This window comes from Haliaeetus albicilla, chromosome 24 (assembly GCF_947461875.1).
Source record: "Haliaeetus albicilla chromosome 24, bHalAlb1.1, whole genome shotgun sequence".
Lineage (NCBI taxonomy): Eukaryota > Metazoa > Chordata > Aves > Accipitriformes > Accipitridae > Haliaeetus > Haliaeetus albicilla.
Genome location: NC_091506.1, coordinates 17,426,370 through 17,448,907, shown reverse-complemented (window position 1 = coordinate 17,448,907; position 22,538 = coordinate 17,426,370). Strand labels below are relative to the sequence as shown.

Genomic DNA, 22,538 nt, shown 5'->3' with positions numbered 1-22,538 from the left:
GTCACAGTACCCCAAGAAACCTCCCATCCCAGCTGTCCTGGCTGGTCCTCACTTGTACTCCCCCTGGTACCACCTGTGCTGCTCGGCAGGCAGAGCGGCCCAGAAGCCTTGAAAGTAGAGCCCAGAGCTTTGTGTGACTTAGGCTGTAAGACAGTGCAAACAGAGCACTTGCCAGCCTTTTGAAGAGTTCAGTACAAAGGCAAACAAGGAATGGAAGCCTCATATTCTCCAATAACCTTAATACATCACAGAGTTTCTCTGGTCTGCAGTTCCCAAGTTCAGATTTGGAGATATATGATGTGCTAATTTCCTCCCTTCAGCACTGGCCCCTTCTTCCCTATTGCTGACACTCTTCTCATTTTAATACCTTATCACCACCATCTATCTATAATCTTTAGAGCACAAGGAGGAATAGTATGTCTTGCACCTCAAAGGTTAAGCAACAAAGCTATTGCAAAAGAGCACAGCAAACCCCATGGACAGAATGCACCAACACTTACACTGGGAGATGGAAATATTTGCAGAGGAAAGAGCTGGACACCAACAAGGCTGTAGCTCATCCTTCCAGCCTTCTGCTGTGGCACACAGGCTATGGTGTTACACAGACTGTCCTTCCACTCACAGGAGTGGGTTTGGCCCTGTGATGTTTCATACCCCCTGTTGCCACACATTTTCATGCTGCTTTCATGTCTGGAACATCTCCACTTAGATGAAAGGCATCCTTCTGCTCTACTGCTTGGCCACTTCCCTCTCAACCCTTTGGATTGTTTCTTTCAAGGAGCTAATTCTAATTGACTATACAACTATAGCAACTAATGTTAACTATAACAACTAATGCTTTAACTATAAAGTTTCCCTGACCATTGATGGAAACAACAAAAGATAAAAACTGCTTTACACTTCCCTCTGTTTATTGCTTGCTTTCTCCAAGACAGTTCTTAAGACTGTCTCAGGACCAGCAATATCTAATGCTAAGGAACTGCTGGATAAGAAGACAAGCCACCCAGGTAACAGAAGAGTCCTCTTGCTTCACTGGATACTTGTTCATGGGATAACACCCACACAGGAATTCCCAGCTTGAGTCTAGTCAAGAGGGGGATTTTCCCCCACCTTCTCATGTCATCAGCAGGTATTTCATTCTGAAATGCTTCTCCTTCTCCTTACTTCACTGAAATATCAATCCTTGCAGAAGAAATTGAAATACCAGATGCATAAGAGAAGAATAAGCCTTTGCCAAAACAAACCACAACAACTAGCATTACTTGTAGGTGTATTGTACCTACAACAGACATTTTAAGGTGACAGCCTTTTGAAACCCCATGATTTTCACCCACCCAAAAGACATCAGACACTAATACGACTTCACAGGATGCCTTTATCCCTATTTCCAGGCTGAAAAGGCAATCTTATTTGTATTACTACACCTGGGAAAAGAAAGGTAGCATGTACATCTGCAGGAAATAGTACTGATTAAAAACCTGTCTAGTCAGTGAGTCTCCATTTTGACAAACAAAACTACATCAGTTTACACAAGGGATTTAACTTACTGTGTCAAACTGAGTCTGGGGTGACTGGGGAGGAGTGAGGGCACTTGAATATGCTACTGCCTTGTAAGGTGTCCATGGCGGGCCCATGGGACAGGTATACAAGTCAGAGAGATGATTTTTTTGTCATGGTTTAGCCCCAGGAGGCAGCTAATCCCTACACAGCCACTTGCTCACCCTCCCCTCCCCAGTAAGATGGGGGACAGAATCAGAAGAGTAAAAGTGCAAAAACTTGTGGGTTGAGATAAAGACAGTTTAATAATTTTAAAAGAGGAAAAAAACAACAGAGAGAGAAAAAAAACCACACCAAAACCAAGAAAAACAAGTGATGCAAAAGAAAACAATTGCTCACCACCAACTGACAGATGCCCAGCCAGTCCCTGAGCAACGGCAGCCCCAGCCAACCTCCACCCCCCCAGTTTTATTCCTGAGCTTGATGTCATATGGTGTGGGATAACCCTTTGGTCAGTTGGGGTCATCCCCTCCCAACTTCTCATGAACCCCCAGCCTGCTTGCTGGCAGGGCAGTGCGAGAAAAAAAAGCCCTTGATGCTGTGCAAGCACTGTTCAGCAATGACTAAAACATCCCTGTGTTATCAATGCTATTTTCATCACAAATCTAAAACATACCCCCATACAAGCTGCTATGAAGAAAATTAACTCTATCCCAGCCAAAACCAGCACATTTTTTTACAGGGTGAGAGGGAAAGAACAAGGTATACCCTTGATTTCTAGCAATCTTCTGCTTGACAGGAAAGTCCTAACATTGACACTGCTTTAAAAGAGACAGCCCATAGGCTCCAGCACAGCATTTTTCACTGCTGTGGGTCAATTTCTTGTTTTCAAGGACTTTTACATTCCTGTCTCTGCTCTGACTTCCACCTTCCTGCCAATGCCCACACTAACACAGATATGAGCAGGAGTAGGAGCTCACTAGAGCTACTTGGTGTAGCAAAGATGCTTTACTATATAAACATGAGTGTCTCTCTGGGCCTGGAGCATTTAAATTCAGAGAAAGAAGAGACACCCACTTCTTTCCCTTCTCTGTCAGCTGTCCCTCCTATAGAGAGAGGAGCAGGCTATCTACTTAATTCCTTTCTGGAAACTCCAGTTACAGAGAGCTATAGACAGCTTTGACTTCAGAGCTAAGACCTTTCCCCACCCTCTCATACCTTCATACAGGAAGCGCTCAGATTCACTTTTTTGTAAGGTATTTCTGCTCTATGCTGACTATGTAGAGAGTTCAAGCTTCTAAACTGGACATAGAAGGTGGTACCTCTGCCCGAGTAGCTAATGAGGAGAAATGAGGGCTGAGATATGTGCAAGAAAAAAGACAGGCTGAAGCCCAGCAATAATCCTAACTAAAAATATACTGGTTGGAGTCTACTGGTTCTTTCTAAGAGAAGGAGGAAAACTGTGTGAGAGAGGAGCAAACAAGGGTGTGAACGCAATTCATTGCAAGTGCGGCAAAGCTCACAGTAGCTGGAGAGACTTGTGTACCATTTCCTGCTGTGTCCTGCACAAAGCAAGACAAACTGGAGGATGCAAGATGAAAAAAAAAGACTATTGTGTGATTTTCTACATCTGAAGCAACTGGAGGATGTCAGGGAGATATTCTGGAATTAAGATAAACCACGGCTGGATGTGTTAATCAGATGGGCTGTAGACCACAGCAGCCCTGGTGTGGGAGTGGTGCCCTTCAGCAGAAGGGCAGGGTACCTTGTATGAGGGTGGCAACAGCTTCTACTGTCCCAACTGAGCGTGAGTCATCCCCCCATAATGGGACTTTGCCAAGAGACCAAACTCCTCTGCATCAATGGGCAGCACCTGGGGCCTGGCAGACAGGCAAAAGCGTCCTGACACAACACCCTTCTGAGGACCCACCAGCAGGTCATGAATTTTAAAAGATATCCATTATATGGGGAAGAAAAACAGCTTGGCACTTGTTGGTATGAGATGGGGTAAGAAGCTTGCCTGGCCTGCATCTGTGAAACAGGGGTGCTGCTCAGTCACTCTGCAACAGGTCACACATGCCTCAGCATTCAGCAGCTCTTCCAGCTTGGCTGAATTCTCTATCGATTAGAGGGTCCTATAAAGAAATGAGATTTCCTGTTCTGTCATGTAAAGACACTGGATCTAAATGAGGAAAATATGCTAAAGAAATTCAGCACGGGAAGAATTTTCTCTATGCAGCTACTATCACAACCCTTGAATTTTGCCTTAAAAGGTAAACTAAGTTCTCTCTAAGAACTGCTGGTCTCAGGATCAGAGGTGGAAGTTCTCAGATCTAAGCCTGGAATTTGAGTCTGGATTAAATCCAGATGTCAGGATCACATCCACTCCCTTGGAAAATTCAGATCTCAATATAGACAGTGGCTTGTGCGCGGGGAGGGGGAATTGTTTTTCTGGCTTGCCCTCTTGTGACACTGACTGGGTGGGAAAAAATTAGGAATATGCGCAGCTCTGACTTCAGAAGTGGGCAAAAGGGATTAAATGTTGCTAATGGTAGTTATGTGCTCTCATTTGGACAGGCTGAACATAGAGGGGCTTTGCCTCTTGCTTTTCTGCTAAGTACCTAAATGCTCTCTTAAAAGCATAAAATTCATTAAAATTCCATGAAAGGAGCTAACTGCTGACAGATGTGAGGCTGGATGAAGGCTACAAATGTGTGAATCAAGTTCTGTTTCCAGGAATATTGGGCAAAATGTGCTTGAGAGAAGAGGGATGGAAGGGAAGTATTGAAGGTTAACTTAAGACCTGAGCCTATATGGTAAACTGTTAATGTGGAAAGAGACCATCTTCAGCAGCAGCTCTTCACAGACATCTGCAGAATCAACTTGACCCTGTGGCAGGGGATTTTTTTTTCCCCATTTCAATTTCTATATGGGAAACACTTTCTATGGCTTCTCATCCACTTCCCGAACTGCTGGAATTTCACCTTTTTTTCCCCATCTTGCAACTTATTTAGCAAGGAAATGGGCAAATCATCAGAATGGAATGGGCTTTAGAAAACTAAAATCAGCAGAGGCTCTCAGGGTAGCTGGGAGTCTTCCCTTCTCTTCCCCTGCCACTGCATCACAGGGGCCTTTCAGGCAGATCGAGCTTCCTCTGCTGAATCCATCTGGTACGCAGCATCTCAGGTACCAGCTCCAAAGACTGCTCCAAAACAGTTACAGCTAGGAACTACTCACCTTCCAACCTAAACTTTGTCACGTGCAGCTGAATAAATTTGTTCTCACACCAATGCTATTCCCCTCAGCTTAAACCATTTTCCTTCTTTATTACATGCTACTCTGCCCTTTATATATTCACAGGCAGTCATTGCTTCTCCCCACCCACTGTACCTGCCATCTCTCTCCAGACAGGCTCTGTAAGCCTGCTTTCTCTCTCTCCAGACAGGCTCCCTGTTCCCCCTTGGGCTGCTAAGGTACTGTCCCTTATTGCAGTCTGAAGTCCTCCTTCTGGAGTGTGGCAAACAGCATTTGCATGGCACTTCATGGTTTCTCCTGAGCCCTGTAGGATGATGGTAATACATTGCCACAATTAACATCTTTAAATACCATTTAATTAATCCAATGAAGCCCTAAGAAATTTTAATTAATAGCAGCTTTATTAGTATTTACTTCACCTTCAACATGTAAGCTCTGGCAGTACTTCCAAAGGGAGGAAACTGGCAGAGCAGTTGACAAGACACCCTTTTCCCTGACTTTTCCCCCTCTGTTGGTCCCAGAGCTCACAGCCATCTCTGTGCACTGACAAGGACATGTTCCTTCGGCAGCTCTCCAAGATGAGGGTCAAGTTAATATCATTCTGTTGCTATTTAGCTCTGCGCAACTCCTGTCATGTACAAGGTTAAATAAATTCACCAAAATCAAGCTCTAAAGAAGTTATTGCGGGGTCTGATTAATAGCACAGATTGTAGGGAAGCCTGACAGAAAAGCCAAGAGCTCTGCTCCACTTGGGAGACCTCCGTATCACAGCCAAGGTCACTGTGTCTCAGCTGCCAACCTTGAATGATGTTTGTGTAAAAAGCAGATGCTCTTCAGACTTCACATGCACTTTTGAATACAGAACCACGAGTTTCTGAATTCCAGCAACAGAGCAGACTAATGTACTTCATCCCTCAACCTTGCAACATGCTAAGATGCTGCTGTTAAGATTATCAGGATAAAGAAGGATTATCAGATTTTTGTGGGATTCAACCTGCTGTGGCAGGTGTCCATGCAGAAGAGCTCTGCAGCCTGTTGCAGTACTCTGCCAGCATCTTTGCACAATATCTTTCTCTGGTGCCTCTTACAACAAAACATGTATTCCCTCTGTCCCTCTTGAGTTAAGTACCATGGTCAATTAATAAGGGAAGAATAGATGGAGAAGGAAAAATACTATCAACATACTATAAATCAAGCATATGGGACTAGATTTCTGTTGTTAAAACTGAAATTAATCTAAGGACCGCTGGAGTGATCCCTTAGGTTCAGACACATTAAGTCTGTGCTCTGAGGACACTCGTCAGGTATCTACATGGTAGAATGTTGTGATGTTTCCTCATTTTTTAAACTGATGTGACACAAAGCTTCAAGGTAGGGAGTCAAATGTTGATAGTCAGGGGAGCAGGGATAGCAGTAATCTGAAACACAGATCAGGTATTTTGCAAAATGTGAATATTTGAGGCATGTAACACTAACTGAAAGCCAGTTGTGAAAAAAGAGTACTTCTCATGAGCAAACTGAAGTAATAAGTTGAAGCACTGTCCTGGTATTACCAAATGGCCAAGATTCTTGCTATTGTAACTGCTATACAGGCTCAGGTCAAATACTATAGCCTTGGTTTAATAATTTATTTACAGAACAAATTAAAATGAGCATATATGTAGTTTAACAATACCCACTGATGAAAGGCTGTTTCTTAATGGTAACTTCTGCATTACATTGCTGGAATAATTAAGTGAATTAAGATCTAAGCATCAAGACTTATTAAACAATGTTGTCTTAAATTCCTAGTAAGCAAGAAGTGAACTGTGTTTTAAAAACCACCTAGCCCTAATAAAACCCCAATCCCACACCCTGCCTTGTAAAGCCCTATCTGCTTTTTTCAGGGCCCCACAATGCGTACGCGAGGGCAGAACTCTGTCCTGTTTCCTACCTCAGAGCTTAGTAACGCGCTGGAGTTGACAGCGAGTCTGCCGTTTGACTATGGTTTAAGGTTGCCTTCCTTTTCATCTACTTACTCGAAGTTTACATACTGCAGCCAGCGTCCTCAAAGTGAGACAGTGATGAAGAGAAGAGAGTCAGGCAAATATCCTGCTGGTCCTCCCCCTGCCCTGTGACAGAGGAGTTATCAAAAGATTAATTTGCAACACATAAATACCAACCAATATTTTCTGAGTGCCTTTTGTATCCAAACTTGAGTTCCGCAGCCACAGTTCTACAAAGCTTTTGTATTTCCCTAATCACTCTTCTATGAGTGCCTTCTAGTAACTACACAACGTGACTACATGCAAGACATGAGTCAAGTAAGAGCGAGCTTTAAAAGAGCTCTCCTCAAAACTCTGTACCTGTTACAAAAACAACTCTTGCCTCAAAGTGCCCAAGCCAGCTCTCAGCTGGCTGAGGGATGTGAGGCCGGGAGGCAGTACTCAGCCCGAATCCTGTCTTCCGTGAAATCACTGTTTTGCAAGATGAAGAAAAAAAATGCATCGTCATCTTTCTTCTCCATTCTTTCCACACTCCAGCAGCCAGTATACGCTTACAGGAATTAGTACTATTGCAGCTCAGATGGCCAGATACATAAGGAGAGCTCCTTTTGTCATTACCCACCTGTAAATATACTTTTAAACAAATAAACTTTAATGTCCATTGCAAACCAGAGGACGCAGAACTCGATTTCACTTGCTGCTGTCGTTCTCACGAGTCTTATTTATCTTCAAAACCCGGGCAGTGGCACCACGCTTCAAAAACACAGTGGTGGAAGTCTGAGCATCGCTGATAGAGAAACTGTTAGATTCATACTGGCTGTAGGCAAAGCAAGAGGGCTTCAGGATCCCACCACCACCAGTGAGACTACCCGCTGCTTTCTGAGCCCCTGTGCGACGACTCTGCAGGAAGTCAGAAGTGCGTGTTTAGGAAGAAAATACATGAGGTTTGTCAGAGCAGTGCTGGGTTTCCCCACTCTGCTGACTCAGAGCTCGTATTTTCCAATGAACAGGCGCACTAGGGCCCCCCAGATCTTCTGTCCTGGGGGTAACGGACTCCAATACTTCTGGGAAACAAGCCTTGCATAGCCTGGGGCTGAGGGGAAACCCAGAGCAGGACAACTACCCGCCCCTGCTTCCCACGGGGGCCGCCCCCTCCCGGCTGCCCCCCATCCCCTCACGCACACCCCCGCCAGCTCTTCGGGCCCCCTCCGTGCCCTCACGACGCCCCGGGAGCCCCCCCAGCCCCCTCCGTACCCTCACAGCGCCTGCTATCCCCTCACGACAACCCCATGAGCCGCCCGGGCCCCCTCCGGCCCCTCACGCTTCACCGCCCCCCATCTCCTCAGGACGCCTGCAGCCGCTCACAGCGCGCCGGGAGCCGCCCAGGGACCCCCCCCCGTCCCCGCGGGAGCCGCCCCGGAGCCGCCGCCCCCAGCCCCTCGCTGCTTTCCTCACGGCCCGGCCCGCGCCTGCGCCGTGTGGCGACGGGGCAGCCGCAGCGCGCCTGCGCCGTTGCCCGCCCGGGCTATATAGGCAGCGGCGGAGCGGGCCGGTGCCGGGTACGGGAGCGCTGCCCGGGTCTCGCCTCCTCCCTTCCCGGTGGCAGCCGAAGTCGAGTCCGGCCTCCCGTTCCCGGCGGCGAGGATGGAGGCGGTGGTGCGGCGCTGCCCGTTCCTGGCCCGCGTCTCGCAGGCCTTCCTGCAGAAGGCCGGGCCCTCCCTGCTCCTCTACGCCCAGCACTGCCCCCGGATGATGGAGGCGGCTCCCCCGGCCGCCGCCCGCGCCCTGGCCACGTCCGCCGCCCGCGGGCAGCAGGCGGAGGAGGAGAAGACCCCCGCGGCCCGCCGGGGTGAGTACGGCCGGAGGGGAGCCGCGGCCTGGGGCCGGGCCTCTCCTGCGGGTGGGCGGCGGGTCACGGTAGCCGTAGCGGGGAGCCTTCCTAGGGACAGACCTAGTCACCCTTAAGGAGAAGAAAAACCCAAACAAGCGTCTGTGTCATAGAAGGAAACTTCTGGAATGGGCAGCTTCGAGATAAGGGTTGCTTAATCCTTTAAATGTCTGTGGTAATTAAGCATGGGCACGGCGCAAAGCGGAGACCGGACTGTTAGGATGTCCTGCAGTGAGCTCTGGTGGGGGATCCGTGATCCTGGGTCACGGGGCTGGGACTTCTCCCGCTGGAGCGTCTCTTCACCCCACCCGGTAGCATCCCTTGGGGGATTCTTACCCTGGCACTCAGGGGAAGGAGTGGAGGCTTGTAGCAGGGGAAGGACTGGTGGCTGAAAATAGCTGAACTCCTCAAAAGAAAATCTTCCCCTTGGCAGTGAAAGAGAAAGAGAGATTATTTGTTTTCCCTCAAAGGGTACAGTGCTACATCGAGCATCTTAAATCAGATGCCGCTTGGGTGTTACTGGGATTTTATGCTTGTATAAATACAGCGTGACTGCTCAGTTAAATAGTTCTGAATGGCTTGTGCTAAATTAATTGTGAAGGTCATGCATAGAAAAGCTTAAGTCAGTGTATTAAAATTATGAAGCTGAAGTGCTTTCCCTTCTTCACCCCCACCTCAGAGGCCAAAAATGCCAAAGAGGTGGCCCAACAGAATACAGATGGAACCCAGCCACCTACTGGCCACCCACCTGCTGGCGTTAGCCAGAGCTCTGCTACCAAATGCCCATTCCTGGCAGCTCAGATGAATCACAAGAACAGTAATGTTTTCTGCAAAGCCAGCCTAGAACTCCAAGAGGATGTGCAGGAAATGCAGGCGGAGAGGAAAGGTACGTATTCTTTGTGCTGAAGCGCTGGTTCCTTCTGAGAGCTTCTGGTGTCTGACTTTGCTCTAAGAGTGTGCCAAGTCGTAACAGTTACCACTTAAATTATGCAGGTAGGATTATGGGAGACTGCAATAAAAAGTTGTTGGAGAATGTAGGTGTTAATGGCATACCTGCAATATTGTGCAGTGTTTCCCCTGGGTGATTTTGGTGCAGGAATAGTGTATGCTGTATTTTGATACGCTGGCTCTAACTGTGCGAATGGAGCTGTTACGCACGCACCCGAAGCGGATGCTTAGAACTGAAGAGAGCTTTACCAGGGTGCTGGTATAGACAAAGGTTGTATATCCAGAGATAGAAGAAACTGGATCAAGATGCTAGGCAAGTACCAGCACAAATCCAAGCCGGAAAGCAAGCAAAGGTGGCGGCTTTTGGTTTATGGAACTAAAGGGTGTTGGCTGGCTTTCAGTCCTGATGCGGAAGGGCTGTCCTTCAAAGGAAGGAACTTTTCACCAATATCAGAAAACCCTTACTGTCTGTCTCAGGAAGCTTATTTTACTTTTCTGTTTTTCTGTGGCATAGTTTTAAAAAAATCTGTGCTAACTGAACAAAATACTAGGAACAAAAAGGAAGCAGCTGACTAGAACTCTGCCTTCGGTTAGGTGTGTACCAGCTCTTTGAGATAAATGCTGTAGCTGTATAGAGTGGTTTTCTGAATCATGATGAACCAAATGTGTTGTAAGGAAATTACATGTTGTATTGTTATTAACTAGCAAGGCTTTCCTTTTGTTGTGTACAATACAAAATTGTAAGCAAATAAAATAGCTGATCCTAACAGGCGCACGTGGATTCAGGCACATGCTTCCTAAAGAATGAAGAGTTAGAGTTACTTAAAGCGTGAGCTTTGCTGAAGTCAACTTACTTCATTTTGTTTCAAACTGATTAAGCTTACCGGAGTTTATTACAATGTCTGTAGGTACAGAATTTGCCAAAATACCAACTACTTCCACACTGAGGAACATTGAGACTGAGGGAGAAGAGCGGAGTGGCTTGCTCAAGAAGTTTAAGGATATTGTGCTGAAGCAAAGACCAGAAAGTGTGTCTCATCTGCTTCAGGATAACTTGCCAAAATGTAAGATTGTCTGGCAAAACCCCCACGGGCCTGGTCTCTTGTGATTATTCCCTGTGTGCTTAAGTCTCTCTCTCATTTCAGCTGTATCCACCTTCCAGTATGATCAGTTCTTTGAGAAAAAGATAGATGAAAAGAAGAAGGATCACACCTACCGAGTATTCAAAACAGTCAACCGAAAGGCACAAATCTTTCCCATGGCAGATGACTATACTGATTCTCTGATCACCAAGAAAGAGGTGTCTGTCTGGTGCAGCAATGATTACCTGGGGATGAGTCGTCACCCTCGTGTGTGTGGAGCAGTTATGTGAGTAGTGCCATATTCTTAAGAGACAGCTGCAAGCTATAGTGCCCTGCAGAAGCTTTTGTGGGAAGGGTTCTGAAGAATTGATTTCTGTACTGTGCTACATAAGCTGCTTCTGATATTATTCTTGGTCTATAATTAAGCTTATACTCTTCTCCTGAGCTCAGGTAGGTAACTTAGTATTTAGCTCCAGGGCTGCAGTATACCTGTCAGTCACTGACACTGCTTCTTGGATTTTCCTTAGAAGTCCCCAAATATTACCAGATAAACTGGATGTTATATTGCAGCTGTACTCAGTAACTGATTTCTTAGCTTATCAGATTCCCAAGTTGTGCAAGTTGCTCAAAAACCTTAAATCTAACAGCTGCTTTTTGCAGCCAGTTCCTTTTTAGAACAATACTGATTATGTACTAGAATGTTTTTGGCAATGATCCTTTATTCATCTGTGTGTCATTCTGTAATGCTAATGCCTCTCTTTGGGCCCTCTGTAGGGATACACTGAAACAACATGGTGCTGGAGCAGGAGGCACAAGAAATATTTCAGGAACAAGTAAATTTCATGTCGATTTGGAAAAAGAACTAGCTGATCTTCATGGAAAAGATGCAGCACTGTTGTTCTCATCTTGCTTTGTAGCCAATGACTCCACTCTCTTCACTCTAGCTAAAATGCTGCCAGGTGAGATCTCAAACTGCACTCTGTATTTACCACAGAAACACAACCTTGCCCTAAGCAGTTGGGAGTACATTTTACAAATGGCTACCCAAAGTGAGGATTCATCCTACTCGATCAGCAAAGTATGGTTGTTTTTGTTAATGCCATATTCAAATTATGTTCAACTCATTTAAATCATAGTAGCAGCCTACTGAGGTTGAGGTCTAGGAGCTAGGAACTGCAGAAGGAATTAGACAAAAAGCAGAGTCTTCTGCTCTTACATTTAAATTCCACCTGAAAATGAGGCAGCAGGAATTTAGTGTCCTCCCACCTGTGGGTGTGAACTTTTCTCTTGCATGCTGTCTGCCTTCAGAAGTTAGAGTTAGATAAAATTATGAAGGACTTGGAAAAACCCTTCTGTATTTCCTTAAGCTCAAGTTTGTTTTAGTTTTAACACCTAAAATAAGCCTTAAATATTTTTGTGCATGGTCTGCAACTTGTTCTTTTGATCAAGAGCATTACTTTCTAGAACATGCTACCATTGCTGCCTGAACACTTTCCATACATAAAGCAATGCTGGGATCAGTTAATGCTTTCTATACTTAAAGTGTAACGGGGCTGTTTCCTCAGGCTGTGAGATCTACTCTGATGCTGGAAACCATGCCTCCATGATCCAGGGGATCCGAAACAGCAGGGTGCCAAAACACATATTTCGCCATAATGATGTCAACCATCTTCGAGAACTATTGAAGAAGTCTGATCCTTCTACCCCTAAAATTGTTGCATTTGAAACTGTTCACTCAATGGATGGTAAGCTGACATCAAACCCTTCTCTCTCCTTTCAGTGCAGTTAGTGCTCAAATCATCTGTATTTTAGATCTAAAAGTGTACAGTGCTATAAGGGTTTACATGAAAATAGTCTTCTGAAATGCCTAGTGTTTGGGGGTACTTCTAGTATTTATCCAAGCTGAGTACAGGGAATCCTAAACTTCCAGTCACTGCTTTGGTTCCTAGGTGCAGTCTGTCCTCTGGAAGAGCTGTGTGATGTGGCCCATGAGCACGGGGCAATCACTTTTGTGGATGAAGTGCATGCTGTGGGGCTATATGGAGCTCGAGGTGGTGGTATAGGAGACCGGGATGGAATCATGCACAAGATGGACATCATCTCTGGAACGCTTGGTATGTATGGCCTGGCATTTTCACAGAAGCTAAGGCAGCAAAGCTTCTGAGCAGCCAGATTAAGTAGGTTAACTCAGTCTATTCAAATGAACTTGCTAAGGGCTGTTGGGGGCTAGAATTTTCCAAAAAGCCCAAAGGATTTAAGTATGCCCCACAGTTTGAAAAGCTTGTGTTAAGCTACTTACACTGCCTTACAAATCAGTTAAGGTAGCATTGGGCTTTTTGTTTTAAACAAGCTAGCAAAAAGTCCTCCAGTGGCATATTATACAACTCAAGAATAAATTCAGGTGAGAATGCTAGTAGGGTAGTACTCTATATTTAGTAGTACTTAATTCTTTTATGTGAAATGGAGTGCTTCTAATCTAGAAACCTGAGATGGGGAGTTATGTAAAGAGATTTGGCAAGAACTGAAGCAACTGCTATTATCTTAGTAGAATGCAGGCTTAGGAGTAAGTTTACTGCTGCAAATTGCAAAGTTGTTTAAACAGCTTCCAAAACATAAATAAAATTGACTGGGGAAGTTCATGGCTCTGAAATGTACAAATTTGGGTGACAGCCTAATAGAAACAGAAGCATTCACCAGACACCCTAATTCTGTCTGTGGCTCTGTTCTGGTACCTGAACATTTGGAAAGGGAGGCTGGTATTGACCACACAATCACAGTAACAACCTTGTGTGCTCCTTAGGAGCATAGGCTATTTCTAGCATCTCTGGAACAGATTATTTTAAATCTGCTGAGAGACTTAGTGTTGATCACTTGGGGTCACTGTTGAAGTCTATGCTCAATGATTTGGCTTATAAGGTCTTCCCAAAAATCAAAACTTGGGTATTTGAAAAAGTCTTGAACTGGCTTGCTGTGTAATAATTAGATCCATGTTATCAGGATTGGCTTAAAAACAAAGCTGTAACATGTGCTGAGTAAATGCAAGATTAGTGGTGGGGGCTAGCATTGTTGCGTTAAGTATGCAGTCAAAATAACTCATTCCTTCAAGTGAAAGGCTATAATACTTCAAGCCATTCTAATGGGTACAAGGAATAAGCTTGGCTGCCTTTTTTTTCCTCAGGCAAAGCGTTTGGTTGTGTAGGAGGATACATCTCCAGTACAAGTTCTCTGATAGACACTGTTCGTTCATATGCTGCTGGCTTTATTTTCACAACGTCCCTGCCACCCATGCTCTTAGCTGGTGCCCTAGAATCCGTCCGAACTCTGAAGAGCGCAGAGGGGCAAGTTCTGAGGCGCCAGCATCAACGCAATGTGAAGCTTATGAGACAGATGCTGATGGATGCAGGCCTTCCTGTGGTGCACTGCCCCAGTCACATCATTCCAATAAGGGTGTGTACTTTGGATACTGTTGATGCAGGACTGCAGTGCCTGTTTTCGTGTCTACGATAACATTATACTTTCAGGTATTGGTTAACATTCACAAAGTTCTGTTCAGTATTCAGCAGTGATGTGCTTGGAGTCTGGCTTAACTTGACCTCAGCCTGCTATAAATGTTGTAAAGCAAAATGATGAAGTGTACAAAACCCACAATCTAACAGTATACAGAAAGCAAGGAGACTGGTAAGAAGCTAGTAAAAAGAAGAGTTCTGGTATAAAGAGCTACCTGGCTAGGCTGCAATGGCGTGCTTATGCCCAGAGGGCTCTACAGCACAAGCTTGTAGCTGTTCTTTCTGATGTATATGCTACTTATAGTGGCACAAGGAAGACTAAGTAGTCCTATTTGATTCTTGTGGCTAGCCAAGTTGGGCTGACAGTTCTGCCACCTTGCAGTTTTGGTTGATCTTTGGTTGTAACTTAGAATTTTGAACTTTAGGTTGCAGATGCTGCTAAAAATACAGAGATCTGTGACAAGCTGATGAGCCAGCACAGCATCTATGTCCAAGCAATCAACTACCCCACAGTTCCCCGTGGAGAAGAGCTGCTACGTATTGCCCCTACGCCTCACCACACCCCTCAGATGATGAGTTATTTTCTTGGTGAGTGGATTCTTACATCAGTGCAATGAAAATATGGGGTTGTCTATACAGTCTTTATACTAAAGATGAGACTAGGAAATACTTAAGTCTTAGATGTCACAAGCTGGACAGTGTCTTTCCACTTCAGCAGCACACATAGTGTGTACCTCTGCACTTAACTTGCTTTGAGCATGGCATGTGAAGGCCTGTGCACTGCATCCTAGAACAGTGTGCAAGGCCAGTGCAGTCCTGTACCCAGCCAGTTCCATCCCAGCCACCTCTGCTGGGGCTCTGCTCATGCATTGTCCTAAACAATGTTATGTGGGGTCCAAAGAAATCTGCTCTCCTTGGCTGAGCTGTTAACTTGTCTTAAACAGAGATCTTTCCAGGGAATGTAGCTTGCCTGATCCTGTCAGAAGAGGTAGTATGAGGATAGCTGAGACTTAGTTGCAGCCCAGTCACCTTGCTCAAGTGGTTAATTATGTCACAGTGAATTCCTATTATCCCTCCTCATTTGCTAGGAGAATAGGTATGATGACACTTCTCTTCTGCTGCTTCTCTAAAGCCATCCACTGTCTTAAGCCTTGATCTTAATGAATTTTTCTGCTCATAACAGAAAAACTGCTAGCTACATGGAAGGATGTTGGCCTGGAGCTGAAACCGCACTCATCAGCTGAATGCAACTTCTGTAGAAGACCCCTACATTTTGAACTGATGAGTGAACGGGAAAGATCCTACTTCAGTGGCATGAGCAAACTAGTATCTGTCAGTGCATGAAAGTAATGGTCTTAGTTGTATTCTTGTCTAGTTCTAGTACCCAGTCAGTAGCATTTTTAAATTGCTTAATAAGTATTTTAATCATAGTTGAAGCACTAAGCTCTGAAAATAAATTTCTAGAGCCATTATGCCCAGTTGTGTTTTTTGTTTGCTTCTCTACTTATCTTCCATAAGTGAAACTGAAATGTCAGTGGTTGGAAGGGCATCTGGTGGAATAAAAACAGTGGCCTACAGCTTAATGCCTTTCAGCTGAAGTACTGACTTTTCAGTAAGTGTATGCCAAAAGAACTTTAATAGTGTTTCCTGGAGTATTACAAGTAAGTGAGGGGTTTATTTCTTATGAAAAGAGAAAACTGGCATTTATAGCTTCTCATGAGCTTCTACCTGAAAGCTTTTGAAAACATGCAGGTAGAGTACTACATGCACACTAAAACTTAAGCAAGAGTATACTGCTTAAGAAATGCTGTATAATGAGCTTGCACTGTTTTTTTTTCTGGAGACAGGTATTTAGAATGGGTTCTGCTAGACACTGTCTCCCTCTACTGCCCTATTCTGCCTTTGGAGTTTTATGCACAAGCATTCCCCCTTTGGTGTTCAGCATGGTCCTCACTATTAAGAGGAAAAAAAGTGCTGTTGAGATCTAATAAGTGGTATTTTGTGACTGCTTTGACAGTTAGAAAACCAAGGTGGCAGGGTGGTGTAGCAGCTGGGAAAGGAAGGCACCTTTACCACTACAGGTGGTAGATGCAAGTTGCCTCTGGCTGCCTGTGTCTCTTCAAGTCTATATGGTCTGCTCTCCAGTGCACTCTGAGCTAGACTTCAGTGTAAAAACTAATTATCAGTAAGCAATCTAATAATTCAGGTCTCTGAAGTCATTGTAAGAGACTATCAGTGCTGCTTTTGCAACCCCTCTGAAAACTTGGGCTAGTTGCCTAATCGCCATTCTATTTAATGCTTTCATGAATAGTAAGGGCACACTTTGAACAGGGGGAAGTAATTCTGTGGGCGTATACATGTACTCAGAGGTCAATATTGGCATGAAGTCTAGAGCAAAGCACTAAACTGCTTCCTTCATGTACAGACATGTCCAATAACTGCTACAGTCTAGCTTTCACAAGTCACTGAACAGCTACTCTGTCCAGGTACTCTTGTTTTCTGGATGTAACAAGCCAAGCTCCTGGCACTGCCTATTGCTGTTGCACTCACAGATGTGCTGTGAAACTCCCATTAGAGATCCATTATAATATCTTAAGTAGCCATGTGCTGGGGAGATAGAAGCCCAAGTTAAAGCAAAACCACCAACTGGAAGTCACCAGTCATTTAAGCATATGCTGAAGCACACTGCTATTCTCAGAAAAATTCTTATAAAAATATTTGACTTCCCAAGCATTCAAGCTACTTTTAAAAAGCCCTTTGCCAGCCAAGCAGTTACTGCATGTGCAGGTGTTCTATAGGAGCCAGGAAACTACCCACCATCGGTCTGTAGGATTAACATGGTAATGTAGCTCTGTTGCTAAACAAGGCAGTTTATGAAGTGGCATGCTCAAACCCACCACCAGATTATCATATATCAGGTAGTTGCATTGCTGTTCAAGTGGATTAGCTTTCACATGCTGTGACATTATCCTGATCTTACCGAGGCAAGTTCAGTGCTACTCAAGGAAAAATACAATGCTGCACCCTGACTTCCTTGCCTTGCTGCGAGCAGTTTGTGGCCTAAGACTGAATGAATATGCACCTCCGTCACAGAGCTTTTCTCATTATATATTAGGTTATACTACTACATTAACTTGAGACATCAAGTAAAAAGCCACAGATCCTACATCAACCTCTCCTAGAACAGTGTCCCTAACACCATAACATGTTTCCAATGCCATTCCAAACTGCTGGCATAAGCAATCTATATGCATGGGGGACAACACATGATGTGTTGACTAATACATAGCCATAATCTTGACAGTAGAAGATTACTTGCATTTCTAGTTTCTTCACTGAAAGTATTCAGAATTGGCCCAGTGCATTTTACATACCAGTTAATAAGCCCAATTTTTCTTCTAGTTTTTATGGCAGCTACTCTACACTCCATACTGCAGAGGAACAGAAGTAAGACACAGAAAGGGTACCAACTCTAAGAAATCTCAAATACTACTCCAAATTAGTTGCAGGAGAGAACCAAATCCCAAGATTCAAAGCTAGCAACCTTTGAAATGACAGAGGCAGAACTGACCTTGGCACATGGCAATGGGTACCTCCATACCCATTAACATCAGATGTGACAAGTTACCTTAAGTTCTGGTGCTGGCAAGCAAGGGTGCGAAAGCAGAACCAGTGCACGGCAAGAGGCCGAAGTCCATCACTTAACTGCAAAAGACAGACAAAATGACACAGAAAGGATAAATTTTCCCCAATGAAAAGGACAAAAATGAACAAACACACACATATTGTTTCCCACCAAACAAAACTTGAATGGTGGGTTGCATAACTAGGGATGGTTATGTAAGCTTTAGTTTGGTTTCTGGAAAAATAAGAGGAAGTAATCGGTAAAAGATGTTTAAAGTCTGAGACAAATGATCCATGGCAGTAGCAGAGTAAGCAAGCAAGAACGAAGCTGTAAAGCCAGTGCTAACATTTCTCTGGGGCAAAATAATTCATCTAGTTGAACGTTGCATAGCCCTAAACTCATACCCTCCTCCATTTCTCAACCTATTTACACAACAGAGAAACCCTGGGCGGTCCAGGGGCAGTAAAAACATCCCAAGTGCAAACAGGAGCACGTGTTCCCCATCGCTGGGAGGAGGCATCAGGAAGGTCCTCTTCCCACCAAGGCCAGGACCAGCTCTCAGGCTGCGCAGGCTGTGGTGTCTTCCACCCCCTCGCTCCCTCCTCCACCCCTGTCTGCAGCACAGCCCCACCAGGCAGAGACTGCTAATTAGCAGAGCTGCTAATGTTCGTGAAGATTTTGGAGACCTTGGTTTTCTGCCAAGCCCCTCACTGTGTGCTGTACGTGGTTGGATATAACCCGTGGGTTCAGCCCAGAAGGAGGAAACCAGCATCACGAGCTCCTGACCTTTGTTTCATTAGGGAACTGGACTAAAAATAGCCCGTCAGGCTGCGGTCAGCTTCTCCCACCAGCAGGACTTTGCCACAGGAGAAGGAAGATGCTCTCACAGCCGCCGTGCAGCACGAGGTGTTCGTTGGCCTTATCCAGCCGCAGCTGCCTCTTGCTAAAACACACTCCTGCGGGGAAATAAACGCCATGAAAACCATTCCTAGTGCCTGCTCTCACTACTGCTGCTTTCAGCCATTAAGTCCATGCTGTTTCCTAGCCTGCAATAGTAGTAATAATTAATAATAATAATACTAGGAGCATTACTCACACTGTACACCCCTCAGCCCCTCCTCGGTCTCCCAGCACTCACGTTTATCAGGGGTTTTCTCCCAGCACGAGGAGGACCACGCAGCCCATGTCTGCCCCCACCCCAGGGCTTTAAAAGCCCCATGAACTCCCTGATATCTGCACCTCGAGGAAGGGCTCCTGCCTGGTAATAGGTATTTTAGAGCCTGTGCTGGTGCCTCACCACACACATTTCTCTCAGGGTGTGTTCAGCCCCCAAAAGACATTTCATCTGTTCCCGAAAAGCAAACCTATGCTTTACTCCTCTGAAAAATCCAGACTGAACTTCTGCTCCTTGTGGGATGCACTGCCTCTCCCAGGCTCCAGATGGATGTACACAGCAGGTCTCACTCTAAACACCAGCAGCATGACAAAGTAACTGCATCACAGATCTGAATCTCCTGCTTTTCTTCTATTCAAATGGGCCACCTAGCTACGCATCAGTCTGGGATTACACCTTGAACTGACACCTGCTTTGAGATGATATTTATAACATTAGCTAAGCCTTAAATCATTGAGAATTACTGCTCATACCCCCGCCTGGAGGGGCAGACAGCATGTTTTAGGCAGAAACAAGCTGTTAACGCAGGGAAACATCCATAGGGTCGGAGATCTTAAGTCCTACCCTTCTCCCAGGGCCTTCACACGGAGCAGAAAGTGGCAACCAAGTCCCACTGCTTGAGGTTTTCCCTGACCCCCAGCAGGGCCTGATCTGCTGCTGATGCTCCCCAGGGAGGTGCTAGGCTTTATGGGGTGGGGAGAAGCCACCTTTACCAACAGCATTCCCTCCTCCTCTTCCAGCAAGAGCCATTGTCCTGGATCTCCATCCCCGCAAGCGGTTGCAAAGGGATGCTGCAGCCACAGACCTCCCACCCCCCCAGCATGGGGGTCCCGCCAGTCCCGGCACAGGAGCCCTCTCTTGGGCTGGTTTGGCCACCTCAGCACACAGAAAAGCCCATTTCTTGGCAGCCATGGGGTGAGCCGTGCAGAGGGGACAGAGGGGGAATACCCAAGCTTACTGCTCCCCTGGGAAGAGCAGCAGGGAGCTTTTTGCAAAGGGGATTGCAAACAGGTCCCCTGCACTGCTGCCGGCAGCTGGGGTGGGGGATGCACACAGGGACTCACTGCAAACTGCCGTAGTTTGGGCAGACACCAGCCAGGCTGCAGCCAGTGCTGGCACAAGGCACCAAAGCCTAATGCAAGGGTAGCCCAGAGCTGCTAGCCCAGCACCAGCATGGCTGGGCTCCCGGTTATTTAGGGTGGTCTGTGCCCCAGCCACCCTCCAGCCTGATCCCAAACCCTTGTCATCCCCAGGCTAAGTCAGGCTCCCTCCTCTCCACCCGCACCCCCAGGCTTGTACAGTCCTGAGGGGCTGATCCTGGATATACTTACCCCTTGGGTAAATAGCCTCTCACTCTTTACTGCTCCTGCACCCTCCTTCCTGCTGGCTGCTGACCCCCAAGCAGGACTTCAGGCAGGACATGGAGCTCGAGAAGGCAAGGGCTCCTCTCCCTTTCCCACGGGCACCTGTGGTTTCACAGCCCAGAGCTCTTTCAATTCACACATTCGGCTTACAACCAGGTGTAACTCCTTTGCAGTTCCTCCACTTCAGCTGTCAGGGGAGCAGAAGCCAAAGGAGTTATCTCCTCTGAGATTTTGCCCTTTGCACTTGGGAATCCCCTAGAGACAAACGTCCTGGTCCCGTCCTCTCCCCTGCAGCTCATTTGATGTGGAGCCCGTGAACTCTCATCTGCGAGTCCTAAACAACCTGAGCAATTGGGCTGGCTGTGGGGATGCTCAGGCACATCCACCTGCACCTGATTCCTCTTTCTGAAGCTGGCTGTGCCCTGCTGCTCCTTGCCTGGCTGGGAAAACCCCACAATGGGGTGGCCTTGTCCCCTGGCACACGTCCCACGGTGGCACCAGCGGCTGCTGACCAAACGCAGGTTTCCCAAGCATCGCCTCAAACCCCAGCGCTTTTGGTACGCAGCAGGGTAGACTTTTTTTAGCTCAACCTTAAAAAGAGAGGGGCCAATGCTTGCATGAACCCTCACGTGTATGCCGGGTGTAGGGACGCGGGGTCAGGAGGCAGCAGCCAGGTTTGTGAATGCTTTAATTGCCCCCGGGGAATTGCTCAGTGTTGAGCTGGCATTGGCTATGCAACCCGCTTTCCAAAGGAAACCCAGCACATGTGATCACTGGTGCTTTGCCTGCAAGTAGTTCAGCTCCTCTCCTCCTCCTGCACTTCTTCAGCACTCTCCCATCCCACTCTGTCTATTCTATACTACTAATTTTCAACCAAAATTAACAGAGGGTGAGCTGCAAATCTGTCTAAATCCTGACAAGCCTTGCAAAAGCAAACAGCTGGACGGTGCGTCCCTGCCAGGCTGTGCTGCAGGAGAGGCAGCAGCCTGCGCTCAACCCTTATATTAGACACCAGAGACTCCACTGCCCGGCTGCGCTCCCAGCTGCCTTCGCCCCCAAGCCCAAGCAGCAGAGCTAATGGCCTCCCGCCGCACACAGCGGCCCCACCGAGAGCTGCCACCCGCACTGAGCCACCGGGTCCGCAGCTGGGGCGAGGAAGGCATGGGAATGGGCGAGCAGGACGGATGGGATGGGATGGGATGGGATGGGATGGGATGGGTGCCCAGCTGGGGCTCTGCAGCCCTTGGGCTGCTCCTGGCCACCCTGCCAGCCACACGCAGTCATCCTTTGGCACAGGGGAGCTTTCGGCAGGGGATGGCTGTGCTGGCAGGGATGGGGGAAGCGAGGGGAGGAGGTGGGAAACTGGGGACACTCCTCACTCCTCCTCAGTATTTGGGAAAGTTTAAAAATTACCAAGCACAGAAGGGGAGCAGGATCTGAAGGAGAAGGGTGAACGAGCTTGTCAAGTGACTCTGGTGGTGTCAGCCCAGGATTATTAGCGTTCATATGCAGAGGGAACTCTCCTGCACGAAGGCTGCTCCATGCATATCAGCATCTTCCCTCCTCCTCCTCCGTGCCAAAGGAAAACTCGTTTGGGGTTGGTTCTTTCTTTGCATTAAATCTTTTTCTTTCTTTTTTTATATTTTACAGCCAGCTTCCCAAATCATCCCTCTCATACTGGGCACGGCAAGTAAAGCTCAGACACGGCGCAGCCCTGACCTGGTGCAAACCCCATTGGGCTCATTGCAAGAGCTCATCTGGGGCCCAGGCTGTGCTGGCACAGCACACAGGGAGCCTTTCTGCTGGGAAACCTGCTCAGGACACTGTAATAAATTAAAAAAAAAAAAAAAGTTATATCCAAATTGCAGCTGAACTGCTCTGGGCAAGGAGGGGGGAAGGTTTCAGTGGCTGGACCACAAGCTGGGACATGCTTCCCTGCCTCTCCATCAGGACCTGCTGTTGGGAAATTCAGACCCCAGAGCCCAGCTGGAGTTAAGAGATTTTGGCTGTTGGTCTTTCTTTGGATGCTGAAGAGCTCTGGCAGGGCAGCTGCTCACTGCTGAGGGAAATGTGGGGTGCGGCTCCCCTCCCAAGAGCCTGGGAATCTGCCTTGCCCTGGGCGAGGAGTGGGAGGGATGTGGGCAGACCCCATTGCCTTCCCAACTCTCCTCTTGGCTCAGCATCCTGCCGCTTTCCATCCCCACGCAGCAATTC

General features: G+C 46.8%; 1 protein-coding gene and 1 long non-coding RNA gene across 2 annotated transcripts; one reads left to right on the top strand and one right to left on the bottom strand.

The window, feature by feature from the left end:
* Positions 1-1,776: 1,776 nt before the first annotated feature.
* On the bottom strand, positions 1,777-8,151 carry LOC138690916 (uncharacterized). Its single transcript, XR_011329708.1, has 3 exons — positions 7,992-8,151; positions 5,172-7,637; positions 1,777-5,056 (listed from the first exon to the last, which is right to left on the bottom strand). It is a non-coding gene; the product is annotated as an uncharacterized lncRNA (long non-coding RNA).
* Positions 8,152-8,254: 103 nt separating this feature from the next.
* ALAS1 (5'-aminolevulinate synthase 1) lies at positions 8,255-15,633 on the top strand. Its single transcript, XM_069812406.1, has 10 exons — positions 8,255-8,586; positions 9,305-9,511; positions 10,482-10,637; positions 10,719-10,941; positions 11,430-11,614; positions 12,221-12,400; positions 12,605-12,769; positions 13,834-14,102; positions 14,587-14,749; positions 15,345-15,633. Exons 1-10 carry the CDS (start codon positions 8,382-8,384, stop codon positions 15,503-15,505), a joined length of 1,914 nt encoding a protein of 637 aa, XP_069668507.1. The 5' UTR covers positions 8,255-8,381; the 3' UTR covers positions 15,506-15,633.
* The last annotated feature ends 6,905 nt before the right edge of the window (positions 15,634-22,538 follow it).

Coding starts and splice junctions, on each gene's coding strand:
- ALAS1 (XM_069812406.1), top strand. CDS start 8,382: ATGGAGGCGGTGGTGCGGCGCTGCCCGTTCCTGGCCCGCGTCTCGCAG. Junction 10,638..10,718: donor TCAGGATAACTTGCCAAAAT/GTAAGATTGTCT, acceptor CTCTCATTTCAG/CTGTATCCACCTTCCAGTAT. Junction 11,615..12,220: donor TCTAGCTAAAATGCTGCCAG/GTGAGATCTCAA, acceptor CTGTTTCCTCAG/GCTGTGAGATCTACTCTGAT.